Source organism: Callithrix jacchus, chromosome 1, assembly GCF_049354715.1.
Source record: "Callithrix jacchus isolate 240 chromosome 1, calJac240_pri, whole genome shotgun sequence".
In the NCBI taxonomy this organism is placed as follows: domain Eukaryota; kingdom Metazoa; phylum Chordata; class Mammalia; order Primates; family Cebidae; genus Callithrix; species Callithrix jacchus.
The window spans coordinates 66450833-66466550 of NC_133502.1; the positions used below are offsets into that span (position 1 = coordinate 66450833).

General features: G+C 40.0%; 2 protein-coding genes across 42 annotated transcripts in view; one reads left to right on the plus strand and one right to left on the minus strand.

Moving 5' to 3' along the window:
* RCBTB1 (RCC1 and BTB domain containing protein 1) overlaps positions 1 to 4275 on the plus strand; it is a 149634-nt gene extending 145359 nt beyond the window's left edge. For all 37 annotated transcript variants that reach the window (XM_054253173.2, XM_054253151.2, XM_078359414.1 and 34 more), the window contains one exon: positions 915 to 4275. In XM_054253173.2, the coding sequence (XP_054109148.1) occupies positions 915 to 1055 (141 nt within the window). In that variant the 3' untranslated portion in view covers positions 1056 to 4275. The remainder of the gene's footprint in view (positions 1 to 914) is intronic.
* Positions 4276 to 5843: 1568 nt separating this feature from the next.
* Positions 5844 to 15718, minus strand: part of PHF11 (PHD finger protein 11) — a 33525-nt gene continuing 23650 nt past the window's right edge. For 4 of the 5 annotated variants that reach the window (XM_035297870.3, XM_035297866.3, XM_035297864.3 and 1 more), the window contains 5 exons: positions 15435 to 15499; positions 13999 to 14065; positions 10659 to 10790; positions 8635 to 8706; positions 5844 to 6323 (listed from right to left, as the gene is read on the minus strand). In XM_035297870.3, coding sequence (XP_035153761.1) covers positions 6169 to 6323; positions 8635 to 8706; positions 10659 to 10790; positions 13999 to 14053 — 414 coding nt within the window. In that variant the 5' untranslated portion in view covers positions 14054 to 14065; positions 15435 to 15499 and the 3' untranslated portion in view covers positions 5844 to 6168. The remainder of the gene's footprint in view (positions 6324 to 8634; positions 8707 to 10658; positions 10791 to 13998; positions 14066 to 15434; positions 15500 to 15718) is intronic. The other variant, XM_017971375.3, reaches the window with a different exon arrangement.

Consider the following 15718-nt stretch of genomic DNA (forward strand, 5'->3'; position numbering starts at 1 on the left):
TGTGTATATATACTTCTATGGGGTTGACTGAGAAATTAGTGTGGTGGACGTTGTAGTGTTGTTATTCTTCATGGTTTTAAATATAAACTCATTGTTAAGAGAGCATGAAAGTGAATTTAAGGTGAATTTTTTGGGATATTTTCTTTCAGAGCCTCTGCTCTGTTGCTTTTGGCGTTCGATGGCACAATCTCAGCTCACTGCAACCTCTGCCTCCTGGGCTTAAGCAATTCTCCTGCCCCAGTCTCCTGGGTAGCTGGGATTACAGGCACCTGCCACCACATCTGGCTAATTTTTGTATTTTTAGTGGAGACGAGGTTTCCCTGTGTTGGCTAGGCTGGTCTTGAACTCCTGACCTCAGGTGATCCGCCCACCTTGGGCTCTCAAAGGGCCGGGATCACAGGCGTGAGCCACTGCTCCTGGCTAGGATTTTCTTCGTAATGTACCACTTTACGTTGACTGTACCTCTTCATTACCTTTCTGTTTCTTAAATTAACCCACATCTTAATTCTTTTCTCTGATGTCTTGAATGTGACAAAACACATTCTATGGACTAAAGTGGCGATATGCCTTTTACAACAATGTCTTTGAGTATAACTAGATTATGCAGGAGATTTTTTCCCCTGTAGATCTTGTGCGTGCACGTGTGTGTGTGTGTGTGTGTGTGTGTGTGTCTATTTTGAAGAGCCACACTTTGAGTTAGGTGATCATTGCTTTTACTGCGTTGAATAGATAGTATGTGTTTTTCTCACACTGACCTGTGGTCACCTTTTTGCCTGGTTTTAGATGTCTGGCCTCTCAAATATCTTTTCTGGGGGAGGGTGAGAGATTTGGGGTGAAGGGCTTGGAGAGAAGTCATTCAATCAAAGTTGCCTAAAAGAGCCCTTTTTGTTTTTATTTTTGTTGTGTGTGTCCAGGATTTAGAAGAATTCTGCTTTAAGTTTTGCATCAATCATTTGACAGAAGTTACACAGACTGCAGCATTTTGGCAAATGGATGGCCCTCTGCTAAAGGAATTCATTGCTAAAGCCAGTAAATGTGGAGCCTTTAAGAACTGAAGCGCAAGGCTGCTGGGTTCTGTGTGAGTGCTCTGGGGCACTGTTGAGGATGTGTCCAGTTTGTGCTCTGCGGGTGATGTAATTCTGCAGGTAAAAGACCATCAGGTTGTGTTTTTCCACATCTGGGACACAGCTGTCTGTGTAGGAACATATCAGGGGTGTACGGCTGTTCTTGAGCCCATTTTAAACTCTTGTTTCCAGATAAGTGTATTTTAAATGTGACCTTTCTTTAATTTGGGCTGGAACAAGTAAGAGTAAAAGTTTAGTCGTTTTTGGTTTTGCTTTCATTTTTGATTGGAGGAACTAATGAAATTGGAAAGAGGAAGTTGGCAGCCACTCTCCTGGGCCACATATCAATAATCTTCTGACACCAGGAGCGGTGATAGGGAATTGTGAGAGGAATGGAGAAGCCCCATCGTGAATTAAAGATGCTGACCTGCGGCTTGTTAAATGCTGCCTTAGTGGCTGGCTAGCTTAGTAGCCTTACTGTGAAGGAATAATTAAGATAGTTTCAGACATTTGTTTGTGTGCCTGAGTTATTGATGACTTTTTTTAACTTTAAGGTATTTCAAAGTAATATTCAGTTTAATATAAGTTAAACCTATTGAAGTTATAATTATGTAAAGATACAGTTTTGGGGTTAGCCAAGATTTCTCTTAAGATTTAAGTGCATAAAGAGTAGTAATTTAGAAGTATCCGTGAAACATTGATAATGAAATTTGATGAAGGTGAATATTTTATAAATTAGAATCTCCACTGCTTATCCAATGGTGTTTTATTTCATTAAGGTAGAATTTGAGAACTCAAGTTTAAATTGTCCCCCTGATCTTCTTCTATAAATGCAAACTTAAGAGGAAAATAATGATGTATATAGTATACTCTTGCCTTCCTAAATTATGGCTGCTAAGTCATCATATCTACTATATATGACTGAGAGAAGTGGTTCTTCAAGTCAACTCTTTTGCAGGACTTAATGGAATTTGCTTTATCTACTTTAGGCCAAATCCATTACACATTGGCTGATTTGAAACTTTATCACCTTTCACTTGGTTTTCCTCTGTTTTTAATCATCTTAGGTATGACATTTAGCACAATTTCACCTTGAAAAAGCATCAAAATTACAGTGTTCCTGAAGAGATCCTATTAAAAGAGTTTTTTGAACTGGTTATCAAAGGTAACTTTGGGATGTAAAAGTGAGTTTCATCATGTGTGTCTATTGAGCTTAAGAACAATGTTTTGCTTTGCTCTCTGGTCCATGAACTCATTTCCATTTGAGTGAGCTCCCTTAATGAATTCATTTTTCCACTTGGAAGGTCTCTCTTCTGAACTCAGCTGGAATACATTTTCAGAGCTAAATTACAAGTGGTTGAAGACATGCTGCAGCTACTATTTTTAGCAATTTTTAAAATGTGTGTCTATTGGGGTGGGAAGGGGAGTGAGGCCCCCAAGTTAGGAATTCATTGAGAGCTGAAATATATACAAGCCTAGTAGCCCCACCCCACTTTTCTTGACCATATTACAGGTGATTGAAGCCCAGTGAGTTGTTTGGTTGGAATTGGTTCTGCAACATGATAGAACTTTTTTTTACTAAGTTCAGAAATGGACATTGATTTGTGCTATGATGGGTGGTATTTGTAACAATCACTGTTCTATAGGCTTATGATCTGAGCAAAATGAGAACTTCAGTGTGTTTACTATTGCTCTTACTTGAAAAAAACTTTTTCAAAAAAAGCACAAATTAGTCTATTCATATCTATAGATAGTTCACTCATTCAACAAATATTTACCAAGTTCCTAATAAGTGAAGGACCACTTCTCAGATTACTAAATAATTTGTATGAGTGTATGTGGCAGTGAAGAGAACAAGTCCTTCAAAAAACATTTGATTATCTTTTTGTTTTTAACACACACTCTTATTTTTCTACTTGGTTTTGTTGTTGATCATAGCAGGATATGACAACTCTTCATCTAATGTAATAATGGAAGCCAAAGTGTTCATATTTCTTAAGGTAGCCCTAAATGTACTCTTGAAATTCTTACTGGAACAGTGTTTGATACTCTAGTATATAGGCTGTATTCATGTAATGTTTAGAATGACACGTTAATAAAGTAGAATTAAAAAATGTAGAGTTGTTTCTTTTCCTCAAAATCAGTAGTATGCAGCCCTAAAAAGAAAAGATATTCTGACACATGGTCCACATAGATGAACTGAGGACATTATGCTGAGTGAAATAAGCCAGTCACAGACAAATACTATGTGATGCCACTTGTGTGATGTACTTAGTGAAATTTATAGAGATATAGTAGAATGGTTATTGCCAGAGTTGGAGGGTAGAGGAGAATGAGGAACTTATTTAATGGATACAGAGTTTCAGTTTTGCAAGATAAAAACAGTCCTTTAGGTCAGGGTTCCCCAACCCTTAAGCCACAGACTTATATTGGTCCCTGGCTTGTTAGGAAGAGGCCACACAGTGGGAGGTGAGTGGTGGGTGAGTATTACCACCTGAGCTCTGCCTCCTGTCAGATCAGTGGCAACATGAGAACATTAGATTCTCATAGGAGTCCAAACCCTACTGTGAACTGAGTATGCAAGGGATCTAGGCTGCATGCTCTAAGAATCTAATGCCTGATGATCTGACATGGAACAGTTTTGTCCCAAAACCATCCTCCCCACCCTCCCACCGCACCAACCTTCCTACCCCTGCTGTCTGTGGAAAAATTGTCTTCCACAAAACTAGTGCCTGGTGCCAAAAGGGTTGGGGACTGCTGCTTTAGGTGGATGGTGGTGACGGTGGCACAAAAATGAATATATTTAATGCCACTGAAGCATACACTTAAATATGATTGGGATGGCAAATCACTTAGGTAGTGTGATTCTTAACAGGTAATGAGAGAAAACCAAATAGGATGATATGGTTTGGCTCTGTGTCCCCACCCAAATCTCATCTTGAATTGTAATCCTCAGGTGTTGAGGGAGAGGCCTGTTGGGAGGTGATTGGATTATGGGGCTATTTTCCCCCATGCTGTTCTCATGCTAGTGAGGGAGTTCTTTCAAGATTTGATGGTTTTATAAATGGCAGTTTCCACCTGGACTATGTGTACTCTTGCTCGCTGGCCACCATGTAAGACGTGCCTCTTCCACTTCTGCCACAATTGTGTTTCTTGAGGCCTCTCTAGACATGCAGAACTGTGAGTCCATTAAACCTTTTTCCTTTATAAATTACTCAGTCTCTGGTATTTCTTTATAGCAGTGTAAAAACAGACTAATACAGTAATAGGGTTAACATGACAAGCAGTTGTTCTGAAGGTAACACTTGTGTTGGGTAGGAGAACATATAAAGTGTCCTTTTAGCTCATCTCCAAAACAGAACAAGCAAAGGCTTAGAGATGGGGGCTACTGAGTCTACCAGAACTTACCATAATCAAGTTTGGTTAGAATGGAGAACGTAAGCCAGAAATGTTGGCAATGGGGTGTGTGTGTGTGTGTGTGTGTGCGCGCGCACACACACATGCATGTGTTTTATTTCCCACAATAACAGACGTTGCGCTCTCTGCTTCACATTTTATTTACTGTCTATATTTTGTCTCATAAGGTAGGCAGCATTATTCTCAGATTAAATAATTGGATTTAAGTTTCTCAGTAGTGACATAGCTGAAGTTCATACTTGGGTCCACCTTAGTAGTTTGCCCAGTATGTGCTGGCCTCATGGCCACCAAACACATGGTACTCCATGGTGCAGTTACCTACTGCAGTGAGTCACAGATTAAAATCAAAGTTAAGTTGGTGACAAAGGTGCTTTTTTTTTTTTTTAGATGGAGTTTTGTTCTTATTGCCCAGGCTGGAATACAGTGGCATATTCTCGACTCACTGCAACCTCTGCCTCCTGGTTCAAGCGATTTTCCTGCTTCAGCCTCCTGAGTAGCTGGGACTACAGGTGTGTGCCACCACACCTGGCCAATTTTTTGTATTTTTAGTAGAGATGGGGTTTCACCATGTTAGCCAGGGTGGTCTCAATTTCCTGATCTTGTGATCTGGCCACCTCAGCCTCCAAAAGTTCTAGGATTACAGGCGTGAGCCACCATGCCCAGCAGGTTTTTTTAAAAAATAAAGATCATGACATCAAAATGATTAGTGAGATAAACTTTGCTAAGATATAATGTCAGGATAGGAAGCTGATGAGATAAACTTTGCTAAGATATAATGTCAGGATAGGAAGCTGAAGCTACAGTAATTATCTAGACTAGGGGAAATCTATTCAGAGGGTCTTGGGTAAGGTCTTCACCTCTGCCCCACATGATTCTGATGTGCAGCCAGTTTTGAAATCCACTGGTTTAGATTTTGTCCCTAAGATAATAAGAACTTAATCTAGGGCTGCCATTACAACAGAAATGAAATGTTTTTTATTTCCTGCAAATAATTTTCAAGTACTTATTTATTACATGTCAGACACCATGCTGGAGACTCAGTTCAAACCCATTTTGAGATGTATTGCAAATCAGAGCACCATGGTAAAAAATGAGAACTGTGAATGTGACGTTTTCAGGGGTCAGATGTGATGTGGTGGTATGGGTATAAAAACTGGAATAGTATATTGTTAGGTTGAGAAAAATGTAACTATCATCAATTTTTTTTTTCATTCTTACATACTCCTAGTAATGTTCTTTGATTCAGAGTCCAGTTTAAAATTTAGGTGTTTGTTTTGAAGATGATGAATTCCCATGTGGTAACTATGGCTGAAAAGAGTTTTTCAAAAGCAGACTTTGTGACGTGAAGTAAGGCAAATTTAGTACAAGTACTGTATCCAAATTTATTATATCTAAGAGGCGTCGTGGGCTGTAACTAGACTCCAAGGTGAAGCACATTTTACGCACTTATTTCACAAACATTTACTGAGCATACTAGGTTCTGGGAACGTGATAGCGAGTGGAAAACGCAAGTAAGAGTGTGCAGAACACGGGAAGAGTGATCGAAATGTCAGCCAGCAAGAACGGGAGCGCTGCCGGGCCGAGAAGAGAGGACCAGTTCTGCAGATGTGTGGACTTCACAGCCTGCTCTCTGGTTTTGAGCCTGAGTGAAATTTGGCCTGACTCCTGGCTTAGGAAATGGTAATCCCTAAGACGACAGGGACGATATTGATGTAGAACTTGACATAGGCTCTCTACTTTCTTGAAGAGAGCACAAGGTTTGTTTTAAGTCATGAAGTAGCTCAATCTCTTCCTTCAACTGCTGCCGCCTTTGTTGAGATGTGTCAATTTTTTTCTCTATTGCTGTGAAAAGAAAGTGATTTCACATTATTCAGTAGTTTTATCAGACATAATGTACCATTTCTAGCCTCTTTCACTTGCAAGTGCAGATACACAATCCTCATGCCTCTAATAGAAAGGATCAGAGCCTTATGGGCAGGAGCTGGTTTCTTTATGTCTTCACTTCCTCCTCCTAATTCAAGGCAGAATTCTAACATTTATCACACACAAAGCTGCTCAGTAAACACTTAAGATTTTGTGTACATTTATAGCAGAACAAGTCCCTTTGTATATCTTTGAGAACTTGAAAACAGTGACTGTATAGCCTTCATGCTATATACTATATCCATTTATTGAGAGATGATGATAATTGGAAAATGTGGCTGGAATACCAAGTTTAAGGACAAATCCTTCCTAAAAATTCACCAGTTCTTAATGTTAGATAAAAGCTTTTGGTTTCATTTAGAAATAGGAAAGGCTTTGAACTGTGGAAACTCAGAAAAGCTTAGGAGGAAGATACTTGGGCTTTACAAATAACAAATAGTATGCAATGGCAATGTAATTTTTAAAAGCCTCAAAATCGGACAGTTAAACCTTTCTTCAGAATAACTGCATGCCTATAGTTAACTAACATTAGTAAGGCTAAATTAAGCAAGTTTTTATCAACTGGGGTATCAAAACCCAGCTTAAGCCTTTTAAGTTGAATCTCATGCAGTTCCAAGTAGTGGCACCCCCTCCATACTATATTGTAATACATGTACTCCCACCTGACCCATCCAAATAGTGATGTGCAACATGTTCCCTTACATGAAAGAAAAACACATGGAAATCCCCTAGAAATGGACACTTTTTAGAAAAATATTTTTAAGCCTGCTTTAAAAAAATATGGAAAATGCTATATATTAACAGACATCCTCAAAAGACTGTTTTAGAACAGGCTTGTGCCTGTAATCCCAGAACTTTGGGAGGCTGAGGCAGTTGGATGATGAGGTTTGAGACAAGCCTGGCCAACATGGGGAAACCCCATCTCTACTAAAGATATAAAAAATTAGCCAGGCGTGGTGGCACACGCCTGTAACCCCAGCTACTCTGGAAGCCAAGGCAGGAGAATCGCTTGAACCTAAGGAGCGGAGGTTGCAGTGAGCTGAGATCATGCCATTTCACTGCAGTCTGGGCAACAGAGCATGACTCCATCTCAAAAAAACAAAAACAACAACAACAAACTGTTAGACACTATCTTTGGTAGATTTTCCAGTGTTTTTCCTGCTGGTTATAAGTGTAGTAAACAATTCAATTAGAAATGAATAATACAGAAAGACAAAATGAGAAAGGTTGTACATGTTGAGATAGGGATATGGACTAATGTTTTCTTCACAGGGAAATCCTATTGTCTTCCTACCATATGCTGGAGAGAGAGATACATCTGTGGAAAAGAAGTGTGGAGGGCACTCTTTTGCGCAGCTTCAGGGGGAACCATCCACAGCAATGCTGTGTGACTCTGTGCACAGCCTGCCCAGCTGTGTGTGGCAGCCTTGATAGAGAAGTCAGACCAGACTCATAAACAAGTGGAAGTATAGCCTGTCTTGAGGGCATCCTAAACGATGCTAAAAGGGGGACTCACTCAATAAATGGTTACTATTTAATAGGAAGGTTAAATCTCCCTCCTCCAACCCCTACTAGATTTTCTATTGCAAACATTTCTTGGCTATTCTTGCTTGCTGGTTTTTTTTTTTTTTTCCTGATGAACTTTAAATCAGTTGCAACCCTCCCTGATAAGAAGTTATATTAGATTTGAAGATTAATTTTGGGAGAATTGAAATTTTGACCTATCTCACCAAGCGAGAGGGAGGCAAGTGAAGGAATGGTGTATCATAGTTTTGCCACCCAGGAGCAGAGAAGCCTCAGGAAGCTTCACCAGCTCCTGCGTGGGCCACACACAGGCAAAAATATTCTCCAGTTTTGGAATCAATTTTTTGTTGTCTCTACTTTTTAAATGAGTTTTTCTCATTACAAAAATATTTGTGTGTATATAGAAAACCTGGAAAATACAGCACTAAAAGAACAGACAAAAATCACTATAATCTAACTACCTACAACCAACTACTGTCTCCACCAGGTATACCTTTTGTCTGTGCCCATGTACCTATGTATTTTTTTTTTCCTCTATGTTTGTGGGGATGGGAGAGCTCATACTGTTACTGTAATGGACTTTTCTCATTTAAGAAAACAATAAACATTCTTCTAAAATATTTTTATCACCTGTATAGTATATTGTTTCAATATCATGATAAATATTTCTCAACTATGCTGCTTAGATATTATGTAACTCATTTACCTGCTTGAAAATTTTCAAATGTGTCTTCGAACAATCTGCATTCAAAAAGTGCACTCCCGATTTCTTCATAGTCTGGAGGGAGAAAATCATTTTCAGTATTAAACAGTTTATATAAGTAGAAACTCCTCCATTTATATATGTAATCCAAAACAGGGGAAAGGAAAGATAGCAGTCATCTACCGTGGAATTTTAATGTTAGATGGCAGCGGCAGCAGTACAGGAAAGCTGTCAGAAATGTCCATTCTTGGCATTTCTTTTTTTGAGATAGAATCTCACTCTGCCACCCAGGCTGGAGTGCAGTGGTTCAATCTCGGCTCACTGCAAACTCTGCTTCCTGGGTTCAAGCGAGTCTTACATCTCAGCCTCCCAAGTAGTTGGGATTGCAGGTGTACACCACCACACCCAGCTAATTTTTGTATTTTTAGTAGGTGGTGCCGGAATGTGCTGATCTCAGATTATCCGCCCACCTCAGGCTCCCAAAGTGCTGGGATTACAGGCTTGAGCCACTGTGCCTGGCCCCCAGTTCTTGGCATTTGTACTGGATCAGAATCTCTGTAGGCTAGGCCCAGCTATTTGGGTCCTCACAAGCCCTACCGGTGATTTTCAGGAACACTGTTTGGGAAGTGCTTGGTCTAGAGAAAATAAATGAATAAAATAGTATAATAAATGAACTCTTGGAAATGTTTACTATTAATATCACTTTTTGGTTTTGCCTTATAGAAAATAATACCATTCAAATAAACATTTTTTACATTGTTGCCTACAGTATAAGCTGTCCAGCTTGTCCTTGTAAAACAACTATATTTACAATAAAGGTTTTTTTTTGAGACAGTCTCTGTCGCCCAGGCTGGAGTGTAGTGGTGCGACCTCGGCTCACTGCAACCTTGACCTCCTGGATTCAAGCAGTTCTCTGCCTCAGCCTCCTGAGTAGCTGGGTTTACAGGCGCCTGCCACCAGGCCTGGCTAGCTAAGTTTTATATTTTGAGAGATGGGTTTCACCATGTTGGCCAGGCTGCTCTTGAACTTCTGACCTCGTGATCTGCCTGCCTTGGCCTCACAAAGTGCTGGGATTACAGGTGTGAGCCATCATGCCCGGCCTATAATAAAGCTTTTAAACTTGTGGGATATAAGTTATAAGAAGGCTAAGTAAGGCTGAATGCAGTGGCTTACTCCTGTAATCTTAGCACTTTGCGAGGCCAAGGTGGCGAGATCACTTGAGGTCAGGAGTTCAAGACCAGCCTGGTCAATATGGTGAAACTCCATTTCTACTAAAAATACAAAAATTAGCCAGGCATGGTGGCACATGCCTGTAATCCCACTACTCCAGAGGCTGAGGCAGGAGAATCACTTAAACCCTGGAGGTGGAGGCTGCAATGAGCTGAGATCGTGTCACTGCACTTCAGCCTGAGAGACAGAGCGAGACTCCGTCCCCACCCCCCCCCAAAAAAAAGCTAAGTAGCTATATACCTGCAGGTACAAATAGAACTTTGGCTGCCCCAAGAGCTCTTTAAGAAAAACTTCTTGAACAAAGTTCATCTTTAAACCTAACATCAAAACGTTAAAATTCCTTTTAAACTTTGAGTTAACATTATTTAATAAAGGATACTTGGGTTATTAAGGAATAGAATTTGAGTCAAATCAAAACTGCACCATAACACTGTTCTCAGATCTTAGCAACAGGAGGGCAGGGCGGTGGCAGGAGAGCATATGTGACCAAATCAATCTCTGGATGGCACATTCTCTTAGTGGCCAACCTGTTAAACACCTCTGGAAAATGGACCACAACTCTCACAGCACCAGGGTACTTCTGACTAAATTACTTAGTTTGTAAATTATCCACATCCTGTTGATTTATGAAGGACAGTAGATCTGGTACAATGATTTCATTAAAGAATGAGGTAAAGAAGAAGAAGAAAGCAGTATAGGAAGAAAATGGGTCTTCCCCCCCGCCTTGGGTTTCTTTTGTTTTACACCTAGGTCTGGGAGAAGTCTCCATACTTAGAAATATTGCTATTCATCAGTACCTGCTTCTGAAGTAGTCTCATCCATGAGTTTTTCTGGAATTGAATGAACTTTGTCTAATATTTCTTCAAGTAAGTATGTAAGAAGTCCTGCTTCCTTGCATTTCTTAAGAAAAGGAACTTTCACAGTTGCATCTAAGAATAAGACAAACATTTCAGAAGGAAAGAATCTTAGGGCAGCTAATCATAAATCACGTTATGCTTATTCAGACTTTGCCTAGTGGTGGATGAGCATACTTAGTAAAATATAGCACCTTCAACCCTTTCTATTAATTATATTTTCGTCATACCTCATTTTTTTTGGCCAGCTGAAACAATGAAAGAAATGTTACAAAGAACGATCCAAGACGGCCGATCGCTAACATCCCAGGATTGCAGCTCTCAGTGAAGGGGCGGAGAACTAGAGGACGCCACACCTTCAGACAAATTCTGGTCGCTCACGGAGCAGAAGATCCCCAGTGGAGGAAACACACGGGTCGCCAGCGCGACTCTCGTGGCCGACGCAGTGGTTTCGCCGGCACCTCGGCGCGGCAGCTCTTGGAGCAGAGTAAACAGGTTTGGAGGACCCGCACGGGCCCCCAGCACAACACCAGAGCCTGGCACAGTGGCTGTGACGGCACCTCGGCGCGGCAGCGCTCAGTGCAGAGTAAGCAGGCCCGGTTCCCCTTCTGACCGAGGTTTGGAGCCCTGGGAAGGCAGAGTCGCCTACTACAGACACAAGAAGGAAGCCAGACAGTAGAATCCTGGGAAGAAAAGCACCATTAGTTTTAATGCTGCTGCTCTGGCCCTGGGAACTAACAACCTGGACGCCCACTCAAGAGACCTAATCTGAAAGTTGGTAAATTCAGAGACGACAGGAGGATAAATTTACAATGACGGGAAGAAACCAGCGTAAAAAAGCTGAGAATACTCAAAGTCAGAACGCCTCTCCCTCTAAAGATGATCACAGTTCCACATTGACAATGGAACAAGGCTTGATGGAGAACGAGCGCATCCCAATGACAGAAGTACTCTTCAAGGAATGGATAATAACAAACTTCGGTGAGTTAAAAGAACATGTTGTAGCCCAATGTAAAGAAACTAGGAACTTTGAAAAAAGGTTTGATGAAATCCTATTGAGAATAGACAACTTAGAGAGGAGTATGAGTGAATTAATGGAACTGAAGAATACAATACAGGAACTCCGAGAAGTATGCACAGGTTTAAACACTCGAATTGTTCAAGCAGAAGAAGGGATATCAGAGGTCAAAGTCCAACTTAATGAAATAAAACGTGAAAAAAAGATTAGAGAAAAAAGGATAAAAAGGAATGAGCAAAGTCTCCAAGAAATGTGGGACTATGTGAAAAGACCAAATTTACGTTTGATAGGTGTACCTGAATGCGACGGAGAGAATGAATCCAAGCTGGAAAATACCCTTCAGGATATTATTCAGGAAAATTTTCCTAAACTAGCAAAGCAGGTCAATATTCAACCCCAGGTAATACAGAGAACACCACAAAGATATTCCTCAAGAAGAGCAACCCCAAGGCACATAATAGTTAGATTCACCAGGGTTGAAACGAAGGAGAAAATACTAAGGGCAGCCAGAGAGAAAGGTCAGGTTACCCACAAAGGCAAGCCTATCAGACTTACAGCAGATCTCTCAGCAGAAACTCTACAAGCCAGAAGACAGTGGGGGCCAATATTCAACATCCTCAAAGAACAGAACCTTCAGCCCAGAATTTCATATCCAGCCAAACTAAACTTCACAACTGAAGGAAAAATAAAATCTTTTATGAACAAGCAAGAACTCAGAGATTTTATTACCACCAGGCCTGCTTTACAAGAGCTTCTGAAAGAAGCATTACACACAGAAAGAAACAACCAGTATTAGCCCTTCTAAAAATATACCAAAAAGTAAAGAGCACCAACATAAAGAAGAATTTACACCAACGAATGGATAAAACAGCCAGTTAACATCAAATGGCAGTAACCCTAAATTTAAATCGACTAAATCCCCCAATCAATAGACACAGCCAAAACCCAACGGCATGTTACATCCAGACCTGTTTCACATGCAAGGATACACAAAGACTCAAAACAAGGGGATGGAGAAAGATTTACCAACCAAATGGAGAGCAAAAATAAATAATAAATAAATAGAAAGCAGGAGTTGCAAATCTCGTATCGGATAAAATAGATTTTAAAGCAACAAAGATACAGTGGTAAAAGGATCAATGCAACAACAAGAGCTAACAATCCTAACACCCAGATACATACAGACTTAGACTCAATGAGACAGAAAATTAATAAGGATATCAAGGACTCAGATCCGGAACAAGTAAACTTAATAAATATTTATAGAGCTCCCCACTTCAAATACACAAAATATACATTCTTGTCAATACCACATCACACCTACTCATAAGTTTAAATGAAACATTGATTGGCCATTATTAATACCCAATTTTTTTTCAGAATAACGCAATATTTCTGTTTACTCTCCCTCTTTCTCTTCCTCTTTTTTCCTCTCCTTTACTTTTTTTTTCTTTCTTTCTCTCAAAAAAATAAATCCACTTGTAAACCTCTAGATCCAGGTCGGCAATGTCTCTCTCATTGCTTGATTTCCTTCCTTCCCTTCCCTTCCTCCCTCCCTTCCCCCTTCTTCCCTTCCTTCCTTCCTCCCTACCGTCCTCCTTCCCTCCCTTCCTGCTTTCCTCCCTCCCCAAAAAAAAAAGTTACAAAAAGTGAAAATTCCTCGCTTACAATAACTGTGAATTAAGAGGATTTTTAAAACTTAAAACTGTAATTTTTAAAATTTCAATACCTTTTGGGGAACAGGTGGTTTCTGGTTACATGGGTAAGTTTTTCAGTGGTGATTTCTAAGATGCTGGTGCATCTATCACCTGAGCAGTGTACATTGTACCCAATATGTAGTTAAGAGGATTTTTAAAAAATTACCTTTAAATCTTTGACATAACAGCCCCTGTCACTTTTTTGTCACAGTTTCTATGTGTTGTTAATGAATGTCTATTTCTTTAAAGAATAGATAGGTATAGTTACAGGAGTCACAGTGTGAGGGTTGACACATCACTGGATTCTGAACTCAGGCAAGCCTGTCTGCATCTTTATTAAGAAGTCTATCTTTTCTTAATACTGAAGGCAACGGACCATTCCAACCTAAGTTATCTTGATATGCTGGGATTACAATAGAATGGATAGTTGTGATAAAGATTTATACTTATTCATTACTACGAGTCTAGAAGAATAAAGATTAAGGTGGGATACCAAGTTTGAAATGTGGGTTGACATTTTTCTAAGTACTGTAGGTCATATTTGTTACAGACAACACTTAGCACAAACCTGTGCGTTTGCCATGCTCTTCTTTCACGTGTCTTACGAATCTATTATGTGTCATTGTTTCGGGTGGCTAGGAGAGAAAATCAAGATTGCATTACATTGATTTTAATATTGCATAAAATGAAAACCAGTCTTTTGCTGTGCATAACTAAATGTTATGCCTGTGGTAAAAATCATGCCCTAGCTGGGCATGTTGGCTCACGCCTGTAATCCCAGCATTTTGGGAGGCTGAGGTGGGCGGATCACAAGGTCAGGAGCTTGAGACCAGCCTGGCCAAAATGGTGAAACTCTGTCTGTACTAAAAATACAAAAATTAGCCAGGCATGGTGGCATGTGCCTATAATCTCAACTACTCAGGAGGCTGAGGCAGGAGAATCACTTGAACCCGGGAGGCAGAGGTTGCATGAGCCAAGATCATGCCACTGCACTCCAGCCTGGGTGATAGAGACACTGTCTCAAAAAAAAATGCCCCATATTCATATGTAGATGTAAACATCAAGTATATATTTGTTTTGTATTATAAAACATCAAGAAGTCTTTGACAAGCACCCCTTATATAAATAAAAGGAGGTGAAGGCTGCCAGTTCATATGAATTTAGCTTATACATGCTGATGGTAAAAAATTTCAAATCCCCAAAATATTTTTTTCTTTTTATTTATTTATTTATTTTTGAGACAGAGTCTCGTTCCATCACCAGGTGCCAGGCTGGAGTGCAGTGGTGTGATCTTGGCTCACTGTAACCTCCTCCTCCTGGGTTCAAGCAATTCTCCTGCCTCAGCCTCCCGAGTAGTTGGGACTATAGGCATGCCCAGCTAATTTTTGTATTTTTAGTAGAGACAGGGTTTCACCATGTTGGCCAGGATGGTCTCAATCTCTTGACCTCGTGATCCGCCCGCCTCGGCCCCCAAAGTGCTGGGATTACAGGCGTGAGCCACCACGTCCAGCTCAAATCCCCAAAATATTTTCATATACCTTATGCATGATAATCCAGAAGTTTATAAGAGCCACATATTTGTTTAGGTGTGGGCCATAAAGCTGGGAAATACTTGGCTCCATAAGCATGTTCGACTGCACCCTCTGTCTGTTTTAACTGTAAGTACCTGTGGGGTCAGATGCTCTCCCTAGGGATGCTTTATAGGAGCTCAGAGAATGTCATCTCCTGAAGGTTATGTGCTTGGAACTTCCAGATTCATTTTCATGCTCATCTCATTACGATTCTATCATTTAGGAAATATCTAAGAGCTTCTCAACTATGGGATTCTTCCTAAAAAGGCAGACTCAGGAGCAGTCTTAGCTGAGAACACAAATGAAGAAGAATGTGCTACAAAGGCTGTCTATTCAGATGATTTGGAAAGCACATTTCACCTGACATTCAGACTAGTTTAAATAAGAACTCTGTATGAAGCAATGTAAAGTTATAAAAACTAAGTCAAATTACCTGTATGTGATTGACTGTGAAGTGTTTCTTCCTTCCTCTTTTTCCTTTAACTCCTGAAAATTTAGCTAAAAATATAAACCATTTAAAAATTGGAATGCATAAAGGAAAAGATTAATGTTTGACTACATGAAATTCACAACTCATATGCCAAAAGGTTTTAACAAAGTCAAAAGATATGGCAAACTTAGACCGTTTGCAGCACTTACGATAAAGGGTAATTTTTAAAAAAGATTATAAGTTTAATGCAAACAAATAATTGAGTAGAAAAATGGGCACATGGGAAC